We start from the raw sequence: 17,800 nt of genomic DNA on the forward strand, positions 1-17,800 counted from the left end.
AGGATCAAGAAGTTGTCTCAGACTTGCAGGATATTCCTGAACTTAGTCTTGTACTTAAACGATTATTTTCAATTTTGTCCTGAAGAGCTAAGGTAATTCTCAGTATTGTAGTGAAAATGTCTATGGTAAATTCCCAGTTTAAGCGCAGTAAACTGCTGTGAAGCTAAGAGCGAAGTGTAGTAAAATCTTAAGACAGCTGGAGGTCATAAGATGAATGGTCATGATCCTGGGGCTGGAGGACTTGAGGATGAACGGTCATGATCCTGGGGCTGGAGGTCTTGAGGATGAACGGTCATGATCCTGAGGCTGGAGGTCTTGAGGATGAACAGTCATGATCCTGAATGGTCATGATCCTGGGGCTGGAGAACTTGAGGATGAACGGTCATGATCTTGGGGCTGGAGGTCTTGAGGATGAACGACCATGATCCTGAACGGTCATGATCCTGGGGCTGGAGGTCTTGAGGATGAACGGTCATGGTCTTGGGGCTGGAGGTCTTGAGGATGAAAGGGTCATGATCCTGGGGCTTGAGATCTTGAGGATGAACGGTCATGATCCTGAACGGTCATAATCCTGGGGCTGGAGGTCTTGAGAATGAACGGTCATGATCCTGGGGCTTGAGGTCTTGAGGATGAAAGGTCATGATTCTGGGGCTGGAGGTCTTGAGAATGAATGATCATGATTCTGGGGCTTGAGGTCTTGAGGATGAATGGTCATGATCCTGGGGCTGGAGGTCTTGAGGATGAACGGTCATGATCCTGGGGCTTGAGGTCTTGAGGATGAAAGGTCATGATCCAGGGGCCGGAGGTCTTAAGGATGAATGGTCATCATCCTGGGGCTGGAGGTTTTGCGAATGAAAGGTCATGATCCAGGGGCCGGAGGTCTTGAGGATGAACGGTCATGCTGTTGCTTACAAAGTTTTGTAGGCCTTATGCTTCCTTTAACAGTCCTCAGTTCTAGGCAAGCCTGAAGTCTGGCACACTGGTGGGTAAATTGTCAATTGTGCACAGTGTTGCCATGTGTCTTGGCAAGATTTGACATTAAAAGCAAAGAACACACTAGCATGAAGTACATGTCAGATGGACCATGAAATATTGTCCAGGAAAATAGTTTGATTTATTTCTTTTTAGAATATTTTTTGACCTGGTAAAATACATTTACAATTTTGGATTCTACTGTGGCCTTTTCTTGCCATATTGGGACCAGTGATGTCACTTCATGTTTTGCCACTTGACACACATAGACTGCTATATTTCATCATTCAAAATTCATCATCATTTAGAGCTATGAACGCATTCAACCAATGTACCTTAAAACAAACTATTTCAAGCCAAACACATTGCTGTGACATCACCAATGCCCTCTGGGTTCCAACAGACCACCATAGAATCCTGTGTTTTGTCACTGATACCCTCTGGGTCCCAACAGACCACCATAGAATCCTGTGTTTTGTCACTGATACCCTCTGGGTCCCAACAGACCACCATAGAATCCTGTGTTTTGTCACTGATACCCTCTGGGTCCCAACAGACCACCATAGAATCCTATGTTTTGTCACTGATACCCTCTGGGTCCCAACAGACCACCATAGAATCCTGTGTTTTGTCACTGATACCCTCTGGGTCCCAACAGACCACCATAGAATCCTGTGTTTTGTCACTGATACCCTCTGGGTCCCAACAGACCACCATAGAATCCTGTGTTTTGTCACTGATACCCTCTGGGTCCCAACAGACCACCATAGAATCCTGTGTTTTGTCACTAATACCCTCTGGGTCCCAACAGACCACCATATAATCCTGTGTTTTGTCACTGATACCCTCTGGGTCCCAACAGACCACCATATAATCCTGTGTTTTGTCACTGATACCCTCTGGGTCCCAACAGACCACCATAGAATCCTGTGTTTTGTCACTGATACCCTCTGGGTCCCAACAGACCACCATAGAATCCTATGTTTTAAGTGCATTTTAGTCGGTTAGAAAAAAAAATTTTAAAAAATCTATTTTCCTGGATTGTGTTTAATGGTCTTTCGTCTGATATATACTTTATTTCAGTGTTTTCTTTGCCTTTAAGAAAGGGAAAAATGAAGAATCGGGTGCTGTGTCTAGTGCTGCTAGTAAGATGTTCATAGCTAGTGAAAAGTAATCTCTTCAATGAATTGACATCCTCTAGCACGGGACAGTACACAATTCTTGACCATTGTTGGACAATGTAGTTTATAGGCACGATGTCGCTGTCATTGTTACATGTAATTCGGTATCCAATCCTGATGTTGTTTTGGCTCCCCCATATGCTTTTAACCGAACTTGGACATATCGTAACTTAATTAAAGTTTTATCACTAGTGCCGCTAGACGTCGTATTATAGGTTTAGCCGTCTCCTGGAAATTAGATCTAAAGATTCATGTAACAGTTTGACCTAATACATTTGACATAATATCAGTGATGTGCTATTATTCAAGAGTGCCGAGGACTCCCAATTTCAGAAGATTTTGCCGTGGTCATCTAAGTTTTCTTCATTTTCTCTATCAGTGTTTCCTTTGTATAGACATTTCTTTTTTCTTTTTGTATTATTACATTTTGTGCAGTTAAAAACAGTTTTGAGGTATTTTTGTACATATGTGTATAGTTCAGTCAGGTAAATCAGTATCAATATCATTTGGTTTTATACTTTCCGTGTAGTTCTTGTTTTGTGTGTATGATTTTTTTTTAAGTCATTTGTGTTTTTTTATCTTGTCCATAATTTATCATTTGCCATGAACCTGCCCAGGCAATGGGCATCATTCTGTAAACTGATTACATTTAAAGGGAGATAACTGCACACTTATAAATTTCTAGCAATGATCCGCAGCAACTGTGGATTGTTATTTTGTGCGGTTGAGCATAAGTAATGTTCTGGTTGAATTGGGTGTCGATGGAAGCTGCAACATCTACACTAATGAGAGAAATTTATGCAGCATGTAAACTGCTGGAAACATTGCCCCAATCAGCTGTCTTGCTCAACCCATAAACATGATTGATGTAGTAAGGGAAAAGCGTTCACCACCAAGCAAATCTTCCTCTAGAGTCAATATGGCAAAACAGATATGGTTTAAAAGTGGGTCCATACAGCTGGAGGTCAAGTAATGCTCTCTATAGCAGATGTTGGAAGTACAGCTGGTTACTGTAGACTAAAGCTGACAACTTCATACTGCAAGTACTATATAATCAGTAATTAAGAATCCCTTTGAAAGAATTTACCGTGTACAGTTTTCTGTACCGTTGCATCAAAAGTAACTTGAATCATCTGTTTTGTGTAGAACCGTGCAGGTCATGACAGTGCTTCACACACAGGAACTTGATGTGAAATCTTGTAGAATGTCATTAGGTTAGGTCATGACTATTTACCAAGGTGATGCAAGATGCAGCATCAGGCACAAAATACGACTCGAAAATGGGCCCTTGATGTACATTCTGTGATTATAATGTTATAATTTGTGACGTTTGAAATACTGTGGCGTGAAGTCCTGTAAATGCAAAAGGCTATTATGCTATCATGGCCAGACATAACTTTGCAAAGATTGTTATGTTGTTGCATGTGACGTCAGACTAACACACCAGGACATACTGTAAAGGTCTGAAGAGGTAATGTGGCTGCCTTGATGATAATTATATAATTATCGAGAGCAAAGTCTGTTGATGGGGTGATTCATGTGTCTGTGCGCAGGCACCCACTACATCAATTAAACGAGTGGTGTAATTTTCATTTGTTCCTTGCCAAATTAATGAATTTGATGTACTGGGTCACAAATTGTATATATCCTATTTATCCCACAATTTATTTTGAACGAACGTAGGTGGTTAATAGTGTAGACAATGTCTGTTTGTTTTGACAAGTATGTAAATGAGATGCATGCTGATATGAATACATGTGAAATGTCTGAAAGCGCTTCACACATTTCACTGAATATAGTTTTCGAAAACATTGAAGAAATCTGTGATTTCTGTGTTTAGAAGACATATCACATCCCATCAGTTTCGATAAGATGACAAGCTTGCATTTTTTTTGAAAATATCAGTATTAATAACAGCTTATTTGTCAAAACATTTGGCTCCAAAATTGCTATCTTTGCTATTGTTCACATTTCATGAATTTTATGCCTATCCAGTGTCCAAAAAAGTGAGGTGTTTGGTACAAAGAATCCTGTGTCACGGTGTAGAAGCATCGGTTAATGGGTTTTCATGGCATTAAGACTTCCAGCATGAGAAGCGACACGTTTCATAGAAAAAATTATTGCGCAACATACATGTGCTATAGAGTAGAGTACTACGAAAACGCGTGTCAGGACAATAAGTGATCAGTACCCTGGCTTTTTTTTTTCATGGCATCAGACAATAGAAGTAGTCCAGTATGCAGTTTTTTTTCCCTGGATAAGCTTGTCAGTGAAAGGTGACCAATCAAAATTACGCTTTATTTACATAACGTGTGGAATGTTGAAAATGTACATTACTGTTGTATCATTGACATGGGAAATTATGGGATAAATATAGTTCTCTTACCCATGCAGTGTCAGAAACTGGTAGACCACCATGATTGTTTGAAAAAGCTTGTAGATTGAAAGTTCATTAGATATACAGAATAAGTAAAAGTTACAACATACTGCACATCAGTAGAGTACAACAGCTATAGCACCTGACTTTAGAATGCTTCTGCAAAGGATATAAATATTGTGTACTGTACTCAGATTTTCGTTGGCTGCCTCTCAAACATTCCCCCAGTTTGGTACAACGTTGAAATAAAATTAAGATGATGTTGAGGATGTATACTTTTTTTTTTGAATTGTGTACAAAGTATAGTGTGTATGTGCAGGTGATGTGTCTGGACTGACACTAATACATGTGTCAGTATATCTCTTATACAGCATGCCTTAGACTTCATGGACCACGAATGCGGGTCTTAAAGACAAATATAGTCTGTAAAAACTCCTCCTTTTTTATGATGTGTGATTAAAACTGGATTTGGAAACAGAAAGTCCACTCTACATGTACGTTATTAACATGTCAGTAAGTTGCCATTCTGTTATAGATGACGCTGTAGCTGTTAGCTATAGGCTAGTCAGCCTTATAGTTACCCGTGTCCGTTTAAAAGTAACCACCTGCCCTAATAAGACATCCACCTCATCCTCCCCTGTTCCCTTGACATTTAATCTTGATCACCCTCCCACTCGTACAGTACTCTAATCCAGCTATGTGCACCGGTAGGCTTGTGTGTTCTGTAACCAGAAACAGTGTTGTGGTTGTTGTATGTACAGTTAACTGCATGATTGAATTGAAAGTACGTGTCACTTGTGCGTCAGTTTGGCACATGTTTACATTGTTGGTAACATGACAGTAACGAAGGCTAATCTGAAACTCCAAATAAATCCAATAAATTTTCTAAGAATTTGAATATAACTGTCCTGTTGTACATGTTTATATAATTTGATGATTATTAATTGAAACCAGCAATCATGACTGTACTTTAAACATCGTTAATTGATTGGTCACCAGAGTGGTGTTGGCCTAGACGATTTGGCATCTCCGGAGCGAGTTGTTAAGATGTAGCCTAGCATAAATGTAGCCATTCTTATGTTCCTGATGTTCTTGATAACCTTCACAGTCAATTATTATTTGGCATTGAGGCCAATACAGCAACCCTCTGGGCTATACCCAGGTGCTGTGAAACTCTTAATGATATACATGTATATGCTGTGACTCAGTCGTGCATTGATGTACCTAACAGGGTATTCCAGTGAGGCAACACAACACACTAAATCCATGTAACTTCACAATTAGACTGTCCTGTTACATGTTCTTGCAGGAAAATACCAGTGTTTTTCAGGAATGATAAATCTTAAAAGCATTTTACATGTACTGTCTTTTTATCATTACTATACTGTTAGCCAGGTGCCTGGGCAGGCGGTCAGGTCCGTCAGCCAGGTCCCAGTCTGACAAAGATGTCCTACGTGTATGATAATCACACATATAGGACAATGGTATGGAGCAATTGTACAAAATATTGTACAACAACGTACGATAAAAAAAAATGATGTACGCTGCTTTGTGACTGAAGTCTTCCGAGCATTTTTAGTGCACTACACCATGCCATTGACGCTGCTTTGTGTCTGAAGTCTTCCATGTGTTTGTACTGCACTACACCATGCCATTGAGTGTTACATGAAAAACACATACATGAGAATGAAATAATGTTGAAAGTAAGGTTTAACTGATGTTTCAGGCCATTTACAGCAACATTTTTCTTACATGATGGCTTATTTAAGGATGTCGGTGATTTACATTTGGAGTGCATACAAGAGTGAGCGATTAAGTGCTTGGGGGTTTAACCTCGTACTCAACAATTTTTCAGTCATATGACAACGAAGGAATCTTTAGGGTGCATGTACTTGTAATGTGCCTCCTTGTTGCAGGACGGATTTCCACCGCTCTTTTATTTAGTGCTGCTTCACTGGGACGCCTTACTGATGGCAAGTAAGCCCGCTCCGCCCGAGCCATTATACTGATATGGGTCAACTAGTCGTTGCACTATCCCCTTCATGCTGAACGCCAAGCGAGGAAGTTACAACTTCCTCTTTTAAAGTCTTAGGTGTGACTCGATCAAGGATTGATCCTGGATCTACCGGTCCCGAAGGTCATACAGGAGATGGAAAGACATGACAGAAACTTCAGGGAATCACGAAGACGATTTTCACCAACAGTTTATTGGCATTTTGATATTTACAGTCACATTTACAAAAAAAAATATTTGAACAGCATGATCGATGAGAATGCAACTCTATACATTCTTTAAGCCTTCCATGAACCGACAGCTCCCAGGGTGTAAGAACTGCCATGAAACATTGCTATTTCCTTGACAACAAATGCCAGATACACTGCACTTACATTTGCAGCCACAATCAACCACTTAAACTGTATGGTAGCTTTTCCAAAACCTTTGACGAAGAGAACCTCTTCAAATTCAGGAGAAATGTACATTACACATTTTTTTTTCTTCTTCATAAATTGAAAATAACTTAAGAATCGCATACGTGTACTTATATATAAAAAAGTTTTGGAGTTGTAGTTTTAATGAGAGAATTAATCAACTCGGAGGAACGCACAGACACTGGTCGAGTTCTCGTACGAAACAGAGGATGACAAAGGTACAAAGGATTTCCTTCAGCGTATTACCATGCAGATTCGTGTACATGTATGTGACTACTGTTCGGTAACAATATGACGTATCAGAATCTTTACGTGAACATTCACAATGCAGCAGTCAAGCAGTCATGCTTTCTGATACCATATATTTAAGTCGGCTCTGTTGAAGTTTTGACATCCATAAAGAATCAAGGCCTCTTTCAAAAACTAAAATTTAGCACCTGCCAATATATTCACTTGTGTTTAACTGTCCCACACAGAACTCGCGTGCTTCTGCCAAAATGCCAGGTCATGATTGTGGAGCTGGAAAAAGCATGTCATAGTACGCGGAGCTAATTTGTTATGAACAAAACACGTAATATGACATAAAGATCGACATACTTCACAGCTGATGGTGATTTCCAATCTCATCTATGAATAATCATTAGAGAATGATATCACATGTACAGGTTTTTCCAGTTTTTTGAGCCTTTATGATTAGGCCTGATATTACATGATCTTTTACATGTATTCAGGCAGCTAAGGCCACGAAAGACAGCAGTTGGCTGTACACAAACAAAGGGATGGGAGGTAATTCTGTTCTGAGTGATATCCCTCACCGCTCATCAATCAGTGGGGTCGCATCCCCTCTGGGCGAGTCCATTGGGCTGGCAGAAGGGTGAGCACGTGGACTCTGTCCAGACCGAGGGGTGGCAGGTTTCCTGGCACGATGTTTGGCCCATTGAGCAGCTGCCTTTGCCCAGTCGGTGCCAGCAGTGGAGGTCTGCTGGCTTGGGTGCTGGCGTGGGGTCTGGGCCGCTGGTGTCCTGGGTGTTGCCCCAGGCCAGCCAGAGCGAGGGGTGGGCTGGTAGGAAGGCGTGGCGGCCATCTGGTGGGCGGGAGTGCCTTGCACATTCTGACTGGTGTGGTAAGACGGGGTCATCAAGGGTGTCATCATAGGAGTGGAGGCGGGCTGTAAACACACAACATGGTACGATAGCTTATACTTCTATACATATTTCCCAGACCATTTACTTGGATTCGGAAAGCGATCCTAATAAACCTGACACATATCTGAATCCAAAACCCATGCTTGAGCCAGCCATACATGGATTTGAACACTAGCCCTCGGCAGCCAGAACCTAATGTAAGTTCGTCGACTGGCTAGGATTAATTATCTCTTGATTAATGAAGTGGTGTGTGTTCAAACCCAGCTCAACTATGGTGTTACATCAGGAATATTGTTATGTGCTTGTCGAAGGGCAGTGGTTTCTCTCAGCCTCTGTCTGAATTTCTCCACCTAAAAGTCTTACCATCAACACCTAAAGGAAAACATCTGGATTCTTGCATTTCAACACCAAGCAAATAAATGATTAAAAAGTGTATCCATAATTTTGGTCAATGGGGGCTCCACATATTAATGGCAATTTCCAGCTGTAATGATCATGAATGAACATACACAGTTCCAATGTAAACAAAACTTCTCTGAACAGTTTAAACATACGGTGCAAACAATACATGTATCTTTCTATTTTCTCAGAAGAGACCCTTGTAGGCCAGCATGAATGAGCCAACAACAGAAGTAACACAGGTAGTCTTGCCACCCTATATACTCTTACCCTATAGCTGTAACCACCGCTGTAACCGCCTGCGAAGTTCGAGGAGTTGCCGAACTGCTGAGGCGTCGCTCCAGCCACTTGTGCTAACGTGTTGTAAATGTTGCTAGGGAGACCTGCTGCAGCTCGCTGAATGGTTGCTGGGTCAACAGCTGAAAGGTCAAAGGTTACGAGTTATACACTTAAAACTCCCACATACACAAACATGTTATAAAATATGTTAGAAACATAATGATACAGTTAAAGACATGGCCTGTTAATTTGAAACAGATACTATTGAGCAGTTTAGGGCCAGGAGAGTTAAGTCTAAGCCCCTTTCCTTCATATTCTTGACCATTCAAGAGACTTAAAATGACATCACAAAACCTTTGCTGTGAATAAGGCATCACAGAAAAACAAGTACATTTACTAAATACTCCGTAGATTACTCCCCAGCTACATTGTGTCATTGTATATTACAAAGCAGTAGTTTCACTTTCCCGCTCCACAAATGCAGACATTTCCTGAAACTTAACAAGACAGGATGACTTACTCTGCAGATTTATCCCCCCTACTTGAGGAGTTCTCCCGCTTGTCATGGGTGTTCTGGATGTGCCCGGTGTGCGGCCAGTTCCAGGCATGGGTGTTCTTGGGTTGGGGGTGCGGGCCCCAGGTGTTCTACCCATCATTGGAGTTCTGGAAGGAGTTCCGCTCACTAAAAACAACAAAAACATGGTGAAATAATTCCATAAATGTACTTGAATTAAAACACTAAGTTTCACTCCCATTTAGGATTTTTCAAACCATCTCATGCAAAACCCTGCAGGAGTCTCAAGTCACTGAATGTTACGAGACTGAAACTTTAACATATTCAAAACGCACTATCCAATATACCACACTCCATGACAACTGCAACTGGCTTTCAAAACAATGAATCATCTGTCACATACACTGCATGAAAACGTTGATACATGTAGTTCAGTTGGTAATGAGGTAGGTACACTGAGTCAGGAGTTTGAATTTCTTCCCAGGCAGTATAACTTACGCTAATCTTGACTGAAACAGTTTGAAATCATATCTATTTGATGTATTCCCAGACGATGATTGCAACTGAAGAAGTATAGTCATCACTTTCAAAAGACATGAAAACACTCTTTCAGTACCTTGGTTTGCAACATCCATTGAACAATCAACAATATACATGTACAGTGTGCCATCACCTGAATCATGAAACTTACTTGGCACAGGGTCCCTGAAATGCTCTTTAAACCAGCGAATGAGGGAGCCTATAGAGTGGAAGTTCTGGCTTCTGTATCTGATCCCCTCGGGGTTGACTGTGACGTACTCGTAGTGGGGCTTCTTACGTGGCAGGTAACCCAACAAAAACTTTCCAGGAAATTGCTTACAACTGCTGAACACATATGGTATCCTGACAAAACAAGAGATGCAAACTGTTAGTGAGGCAGTGGCATGTGGAAACACAGCAAAGTTTACCTAATATCACTTTGTGAATATTGACGATTTCAACAGCAGAGCTTGGTTGAAAGCAAAAATCTTGACAAATCGTAAACAAATTAGGACTTTTCTAAACTTGCGGGGATTTTCTGAAACCTGGCCCTGGGTCAGAATGAACTCAAATTAAACTCAACAAAAATATAAGCACACGAAGCAATTTTATATTGTTAACTCTCAGTATTAAATAACATGATTAATCAACAATAAACACGTAAGTATTCATTATCAATTGTGGTTTCAAATTCCACCAGATTTTCATATTTTAGGGCAATACTCAAGGAGCTATGCGGGAAAACAGTCATCGGTAATAACTGTCAAGACAGATCGCACTTATCGTGATGCTAACTTTGGACAGACAAACGGTGGTTATGAGAGAACTTACCGTTTCACCATGTCCATTACATTTTTAACCATCAAACTAGACAACAGTTAGCAATCTACGACTAACATCAGTACCCTAAAATCCCTGACAGATTCTTCCTCAGACACAGACACGTCATGCCATATCATACTGAGAAATTCTTCCTCAGACACAGACACGTCATGCCATATCATACTGAGAAATTCTCCCTCAGACACAGACATGTCATGCCATATCATACTGAGAAATTCTCCCTCAGACATAGACACGTCATGCCATATCATACTGAGAAATTCTCCCTCAGACACAGACATGTCATGCCATATCATACTGAGAAATTCTCCCTCAGACATAGACATGTCATGCCATATCATACTGAGAAATTCTCCCTCAGACACAGACATGTCATGCCATATCATACTGAGAAATTCTTCCTCAGACATAGACATGTCATGCCATATCATACTGAGAAATTCTCCCTCAGACACAGACATGTCATGCCATATCATACTGAGAAATTCTTCCTCAGACACAGACATGTCATGCCATATCATACTGAGAAATTCTCCCTCAGACACAGACATGTCATGCCATATCATACTGAGAAATTCTCCCTCAGACACAGACATGTCATGCCATATCATACCGAGAAATTCTCCCTCAGACACAGACATGTCATGCCATATCATACTGAGAAATTCTCCCTCAGACACAGACATGTCATGCCATATCATACTGAGAAATTCTCCCTCAGACATAGACATGTCATGCCATATCATACTGAGAAATTCTTCCTCAGACACAGACATGTCATGCCATATCATATATGAATGTTATCTCAAATGGACAAATTTAACCTCAGACAAAGACATGTCGTGCCATATCATATACGCATGATATATCAATTGGACAAATTCCTCCTCAAACACAAACGTCATGCCATATCATATACAAATGATATCTCAACTAGACATGTTATTTTATCACTTCTGTGAATTCCATATGTGGCTCTACCTGAACAATGTGTTTTAGTCCTTAAAATCTTTACAGTCTTCCAAATGAATCGTGTTTCCATAATAGCAATTTTGAAATATACTTTACTTGTGGAATTTCTTGAGGATTTAAGTTATGTCTTTAGAGACAGATGGTGTGGTGGGTACACTAAATCTCTGCACTGTCACTATCATTTAGTGATGCAATAAAGCAAACAGTGAAACAATAATTCTCAGACACACAAAGCATCCTTGATGACACACCTTGAAGGAGCCTTTTTCTTCTCGTCAATGAGAACTTTATCGAGGATTTCCCTCTTTCCGCCTTCAGAGTCCTTGAAGTACTTGAAATAGAGGATATCCCTGGCAAAGGCAGCCATGGGCTGGATGTGACGAGCTATGATCTCGTCAAGATCCTCAAACTCCTGTAAAACAATAAATAAGTGCAAAATTTGGAAATGTGCTATCTGGACACACATAAATTAATACATATGTGCTTCATGCACACACTGCATGCTAGACAGAAGTAAAAATAGTGAGGTATTCACACAGACCTCACAAAAATAGTGAGGTATTCACACAGACCTCACAAAAATAATGAGGTATTCACACAGACCTCACAAAAATCGTGAGGTATTCACACAGACATTACAAGAATAGTGAAGTATTCACACAGACCGCACAAAAATCGTGAGGTACTCACACAGACCTCACAAAAATAGTGAGGTATTCACAGACATTACAAGAATAGTGAAGTATTCACACAGGCCGCACAAAAATCGTGAGGTATTCACACAGACCTCACAAAAATAATGAGGTACTCACACAGACCTCACAAAAATAGTGAGGTATTCGTACAGACCTTACAAGAAGAGTGAGGTATTCACACAGAAATAGCAACAAAACCTTCTACATGGGATCTATAATCCGTGCTTGATAGAATCATTCAGGTGATGAGTATAGTCTGAGTCCATATACAGATTTGAAGTTCAAGAGGAGCACAAAAATGAAGTCCAGTTTAAGTCATTTCCCCCTCCCTCCCCTTTTTCTTTTGGACTTGAATATGCATTTTCTAATTTTTGGGTTTTTTTCTTCTTCATTGAGTTTTAACACTTTCAATTGCATAATGGAGGTCAGTCTTATGGGCATAGAAAACATGACTCTCTCACCTCTTTATTAATCCACAGGGACTGGCCAAGACTGAAGGCATTCTCCTTTTTCTCTTCTTTCACATCTATGTGCTGTAATACGTTGTCTGTGACCTTCCATGTGACTGTCAGATGATCAGAGCCCTGGAACATGCATAGTCATAAAATTATCAACAAAGACTGTCATCCATTGTCCTGGGCACTCCATGAAACCATCAATGTATAGGGCCAATGAATATTTACAACCAAAGTGTGTATACAGGTAGATACACTGTATTCTACCTAACAATCATCATTTTTCAAGTGATACATCCGTCCTCATTCATCCACCTTTTAGGACCTCGTAACAGTATTTTGGTTAAATTTGATTAATTTCTTATCACAAAAACTTAAGTGTTAGCTTCAAAAGTATCAAGATCTTTATGTGTTTTTGAAAGTGTATTTTCACAGGATAAAATTTTGGTGAAATGTAATATTTAAAATATTCGAAAATGTTGAAGTGATGCACTCTAGAAATTACATTTCAAACGAAAAAAATTGTGATCCTTAGTGTATGCAATTATGGTATTATGACCTAAAATCTTGCCCATGCCTCCACATTTTGCAGCAATCTGAGAGTTTTCTTTGGAAGTTAGAATTCTAACTATGAATTACTGACCACTCTGTTTTCATGCTGCCATAGCTCCTGGATTATTGTCCTAAAATGTGAAAATCTTGTGAATATTTAAGCCACAAGTGATAATGAATACTTACGCTAATTGTTGAGTTAACACTTGATTTAATACTTAAAGAAAACAATATAAACTTGCTTAGTGTGTTTATCTTTTTGTTGAGTATATTTAAATTGCACAAAAAATAATATTTTATGACCTTTTCTCCCTCTAACAAAGCAGTCTTTGGTGCCAAAATTTTACGCATGTTGCCATAATGGTCATACTTCACAAGTTACCATAATGGTCATACTTCACAAGTTACCATAATGGTCATACTTCACAAGTTACTATAATGGTCGTACTTCACAAGTTACCATAATGGTCATACTTCACAAGTTACCATAATGGTCGTACTTCACAAGCTGCCATAATGGTCATACTTCACAAGCTGCCATAATGGTCATACTTCACAAGTTACCATAATGGTCATACTTCACAAGCTGCCATAATGGTCATACTTCACAAGCTCCCATAACGGTCATACTTCACAAGCTGCCATAATGGTCATACTTCACAAGCTGCCATAATGGTCATACTTCACAAGTTACCATAATGGTCATACTTCACAAGTTACCATGTTTGCCCAGTGAAAATGAAAGCATGAACAGTTTAGGCTCCAGTGCTGTGTGTACCTTGCTGCTAGGCCTGATGATCACATCCCCCTGCTCCATGTCGGCCATTAGCTTCTCACAGTCCTTGTACGCTATGTTGTGAAATGAGGGGTGAGCTATCACTCTCTTCACGTACGCTGTAACAGGAAACATACCATGTCACTCATAGCACATTAGCTAATAAGTGTCACCAGAGGGACGGGTGAACTATTGTCTTCAAATACACCCTGCTGCTTTCATTAATGGCTCACGTTGAATAAACAGGAGATATTGTTGTAGAAGGGTTATGATCTTGGACTTCCTTCACAAATGCCTGTATATGTAAAGGCAGGAGTACATGTAATTATATGTACTTCTAGTTTAGAAACAGACCCGCACTACCATTCCCATATCTAATGAACAGCACTCACTCTGTCTGGCCTGTTGTTTCTTCTTCTCCTCTTCATGCTGAATCTGACTCATCTCCAGATCTGCGTCATAGTAATCATCTCTGGGAGGCCTGAAATCAACAACAACAACACGTGTGTTACAACCAGCGGATGTGTCCCACAAATGTCCGAAAATGCGAGAAACAGTTAAAAATTATAAAACTAGGCATCAAACCAGACATTTGTCAGCCAACCGTCACCCACAATGGAGGTTCCAGCTCAATAATCCCAAGTCCAAATAACAAAACAATGTTCGACACAAACCACCAAGGTATATAAAGTACAAAATCAAGACGAATTCATACAGAGAAGCAGTCAACAGTTTGTAATGATGCTGAGAAGATGCAAGGGATGTCTAGGTGAATGAATAAAATTAGTATCCAAAGCATGGGCATGTAACATGCTGGATTATAGGCTGTTGATTATGAAAATATCTCAGTTGCGCTTTGATTATGATTGTTCATATACCCAACATGGCAATCTGATGCAACACAACAAATATACAATGCCTTGCTCTGTTCTTCACAACACGTTATTAAATCATTTTAGGTGACTGTACAAGACCACAAAAATTGTGATTAAAATGGAACAGAATAGATTAATGGGATTTAATGCTGGCACTATATCATGGAGATAAAATGAGAAAATGGTCCCATTAAAACATTGACAGGAACTACCATCGAGACCTCTGAAGTGTGATATATGTCAAACTATAAATCTAGTCGAGAAAGAAACTGCATCTGTTAATGAAAAGATCTGAAAAGGTAACCCTTTTCCAACTGTATTGCTGTGCAACAACATTTGTTTAATAATTATCAGGTCAGTTGGTCAGATCAACCAGCAAATGTTCACGAACATGTTATTTCCACTCTCATTATTATTATGTATGGAAGAAAAATATATTTGCACCCATCAGCTTTATGGATGGAAAAACCAGATACAGTCTTGGTAAACCAAAACTGTACAGTTCTAAATATATTTTGTAACTTCCTGAAATGAAAAGAATAATTTCAAGTATTGTATGGAACATGTCTACATGAAACAGTGAATATGTTCATAATTTTGACTAATCAGTGAGAGGATCAGACTTACTTCCACTGTAATTCTTTGTCAATGAGGTCAGAGCTCCTGGAGGTCAAATCCACACTGAAACGATCTGTGTCAATCTTTGTAATACGGCAGTGTAGCGTCTGACCCACCTGTGAAACAACGACAACAGTGCTATATAAAACATGCTCCATTTCAAATAGTGAAGGACATGCTGGCTTGTTCAGTTTTTTTTACCTTTCTCTGGTATCACCTTTATATTAAGCTTTGTAAAACTCATCTATAAAGCTAGGTTGTTGATTCTTTGGGGGTTTTATAGCACTTTTTATCAGACTACAGCGTAGTTGGAGGTGTGGGTTTTGTTCAGGTCAAGGTTACATTATGTCCATATGTACTTTGATTGGATGAAACAATAAGTCATGAAGATAGCTACTGTAATTTTTCAACCTTTTCGCATGTTTTCAAGGGGTTTATTCAAGCATATTCTGAAGTTATTATTCTGTGTAGACTGTCAAAATTACACTTTTTGTGAAGCCCTGAAACTGGACAATCCAACCAATGTAACAACCACTGAAAGTTGCTCGTTAATACCTGAAAAGTTTAGGAATTAGAGTAGCTCTTGTTTGTGATTTAAATTTAATTTTACACAATATATCAGACTCATATTTTACGGGAAAAGGGAAAAAAATATGGCTCCTTATCTGTTACATAACGTGATGATTTATTTACATACTTAAAAAGCAGGCAGAGAGTCTTTCTGGGAGGAAGAATCTTGTCTGACAGATCATTTGAAAATTTACTGATGAACTTTTTCACATCTGACAGATCAAGGCAGTAGTCTTCAACCAACATTTGACTGTCGCAATCACACATCATGTTTAAGTTTATATTTAAGCTTACAAGACATTTCACGTGTTATTTTTTTCACTGAGCTGTTCTACAAGCATAATTAAACACTGTATTAACATGCAATGCACTTTTATGTCATTGTTATTGTTGTTGTACATAAACCATCACATTGACCTATCGTGTTAATAAGCCGACAATCTGTCTAAAACCATCATTCCTGTCAAGCCCGCGGTACTGTCGTTTTAAAGAATTTCCACTGTAATAAACTGACAAAAACCAAGGCTTTACAGTACTCCTAAAAGCACACACATACACGTATGACATCAACATTTGACTAGGTGGCAAAATTACATGCATACCAAGTGTAGAGTTAGGACTGGTGCAAAATCCCACTGCTAAGACTGACCTTAACCCTTTCCTCGGGATTGGCGACATGTTTATCACTGATCTTTTTGACATGCAGGAATCCAGAGATGCCATTATCCAGCCGTACACGGACTCCGATGGCCGATCCTGGACAGCTGCCAGAGTCAAAGTGACTCCATACCTACAACCATAACTGTTAAAGTTAAGACAGTTAAACCAAATTTTGATTTGTCCATCACAATGTTCACCACCAACAGGGGTACCTCCCTTCCTTCAAATACAAGTAATGAAACATTAGAGCCTCAGCAGCATTCAACAATTGTTCACAGTGTTAACACTGCAAGGAAGATCAAAGAAATTTTCTCAGTCAAATCTGACTGAAGTTCCAAATTACCCTTCCAAAGAATATCAAAAATTACACATTACAGTTACACCTCCTGTTTATTTACTTATGTTTATGTAACTATTGTTTAAAATCATACATTATAATTTTTCACTTAAATGAAGGATGTTAGTAAGTAACATATCACTAAGCTTTTATCAGTCAGTTTTCATAAAGCCACTTTGGTATGGTACAAACTTACATCACTGAGTTCTGGCAGGTCATTTCTCCTACAGAAGGGGCACTGCCACAGTCCTGTGTCCTCATCCCTAACAGGGTCTGCCCTGTCCAACTGATCCCCCTGGGGGCGTTTGTGGGCAATCCCCACCACTCGGCCCAGCACCAGCTTACCTGCAAACAAAGACCAGGTTAAACGTTGTAATATTTCACGTGTGTAATATCTAATTGTCACATGCTCAAAATATTTCTTCTATCAGAACTCAGGGAAGAAAATCTTTTGCATCAAAATCAGCTGATATTTCTTCCACTGGCTGAGCTCCACTAATAAAACGATTAGATCATGGCCCATTATCACCTCAAATCAGCTGATCAGCTTCTCACACCTAACTTTTGTAACGGAGTGAAGGAGTGCTAGTGTGTGAGCAAAATCTACCCTAAAGCTTGTGTCATACAAATAA

General features: G+C 39.6%; 1 protein-coding gene across 1 annotated transcript in view; it reads right to left on the reverse strand.

Moving 5' to 3' along the window:
• Positions 1-7,303: 7,303 nt before the first annotated feature.
• The window catches only part of LOC135476121 (transcription elongation factor SPT6-like), a 42,616-nt gene continuing 32,119 nt past the window's right edge, over positions 7,304-17,800 (reverse strand). The window contains exons 28-38 of the mRNA XM_064756027.1: positions 17,365-17,513; positions 16,821-16,961; positions 15,611-15,717; positions 14,501-14,589; positions 14,112-14,227; positions 12,788-12,910; positions 11,883-12,043; positions 9,989-10,179; positions 9,304-9,465; positions 8,775-8,923; positions 7,304-8,128 (exon numbers count right to left, since the gene is read on the reverse strand). Of these exons, the coding sequence (XP_064612097.1) occupies positions 7,772-8,128; positions 8,775-8,923; positions 9,304-9,465; positions 9,989-10,179; positions 11,883-12,043; positions 12,788-12,910; positions 14,112-14,227; positions 14,501-14,589; positions 15,611-15,717; positions 16,821-16,961; positions 17,365-17,513 (1,745 nt within the window). The 3' untranslated portion in view covers positions 7,304-7,771. The remainder of the gene's footprint in view (positions 8,129-8,774; positions 8,924-9,303; positions 9,466-9,988; positions 10,180-11,882; positions 12,044-12,787; positions 12,911-14,111; positions 14,228-14,500; positions 14,590-15,610; positions 15,718-16,820; positions 16,962-17,364; positions 17,514-17,800) is intronic.

Source organism: Liolophura sinensis, chromosome 10 (assembly GCF_032854445.1).
Source record: "Liolophura sinensis isolate JHLJ2023 chromosome 10, CUHK_Ljap_v2, whole genome shotgun sequence".
Classification (NCBI taxonomy): Eukaryota; Metazoa; Mollusca; class Polyplacophora; order Chitonida; family Chitonidae; genus Liolophura; species Liolophura sinensis.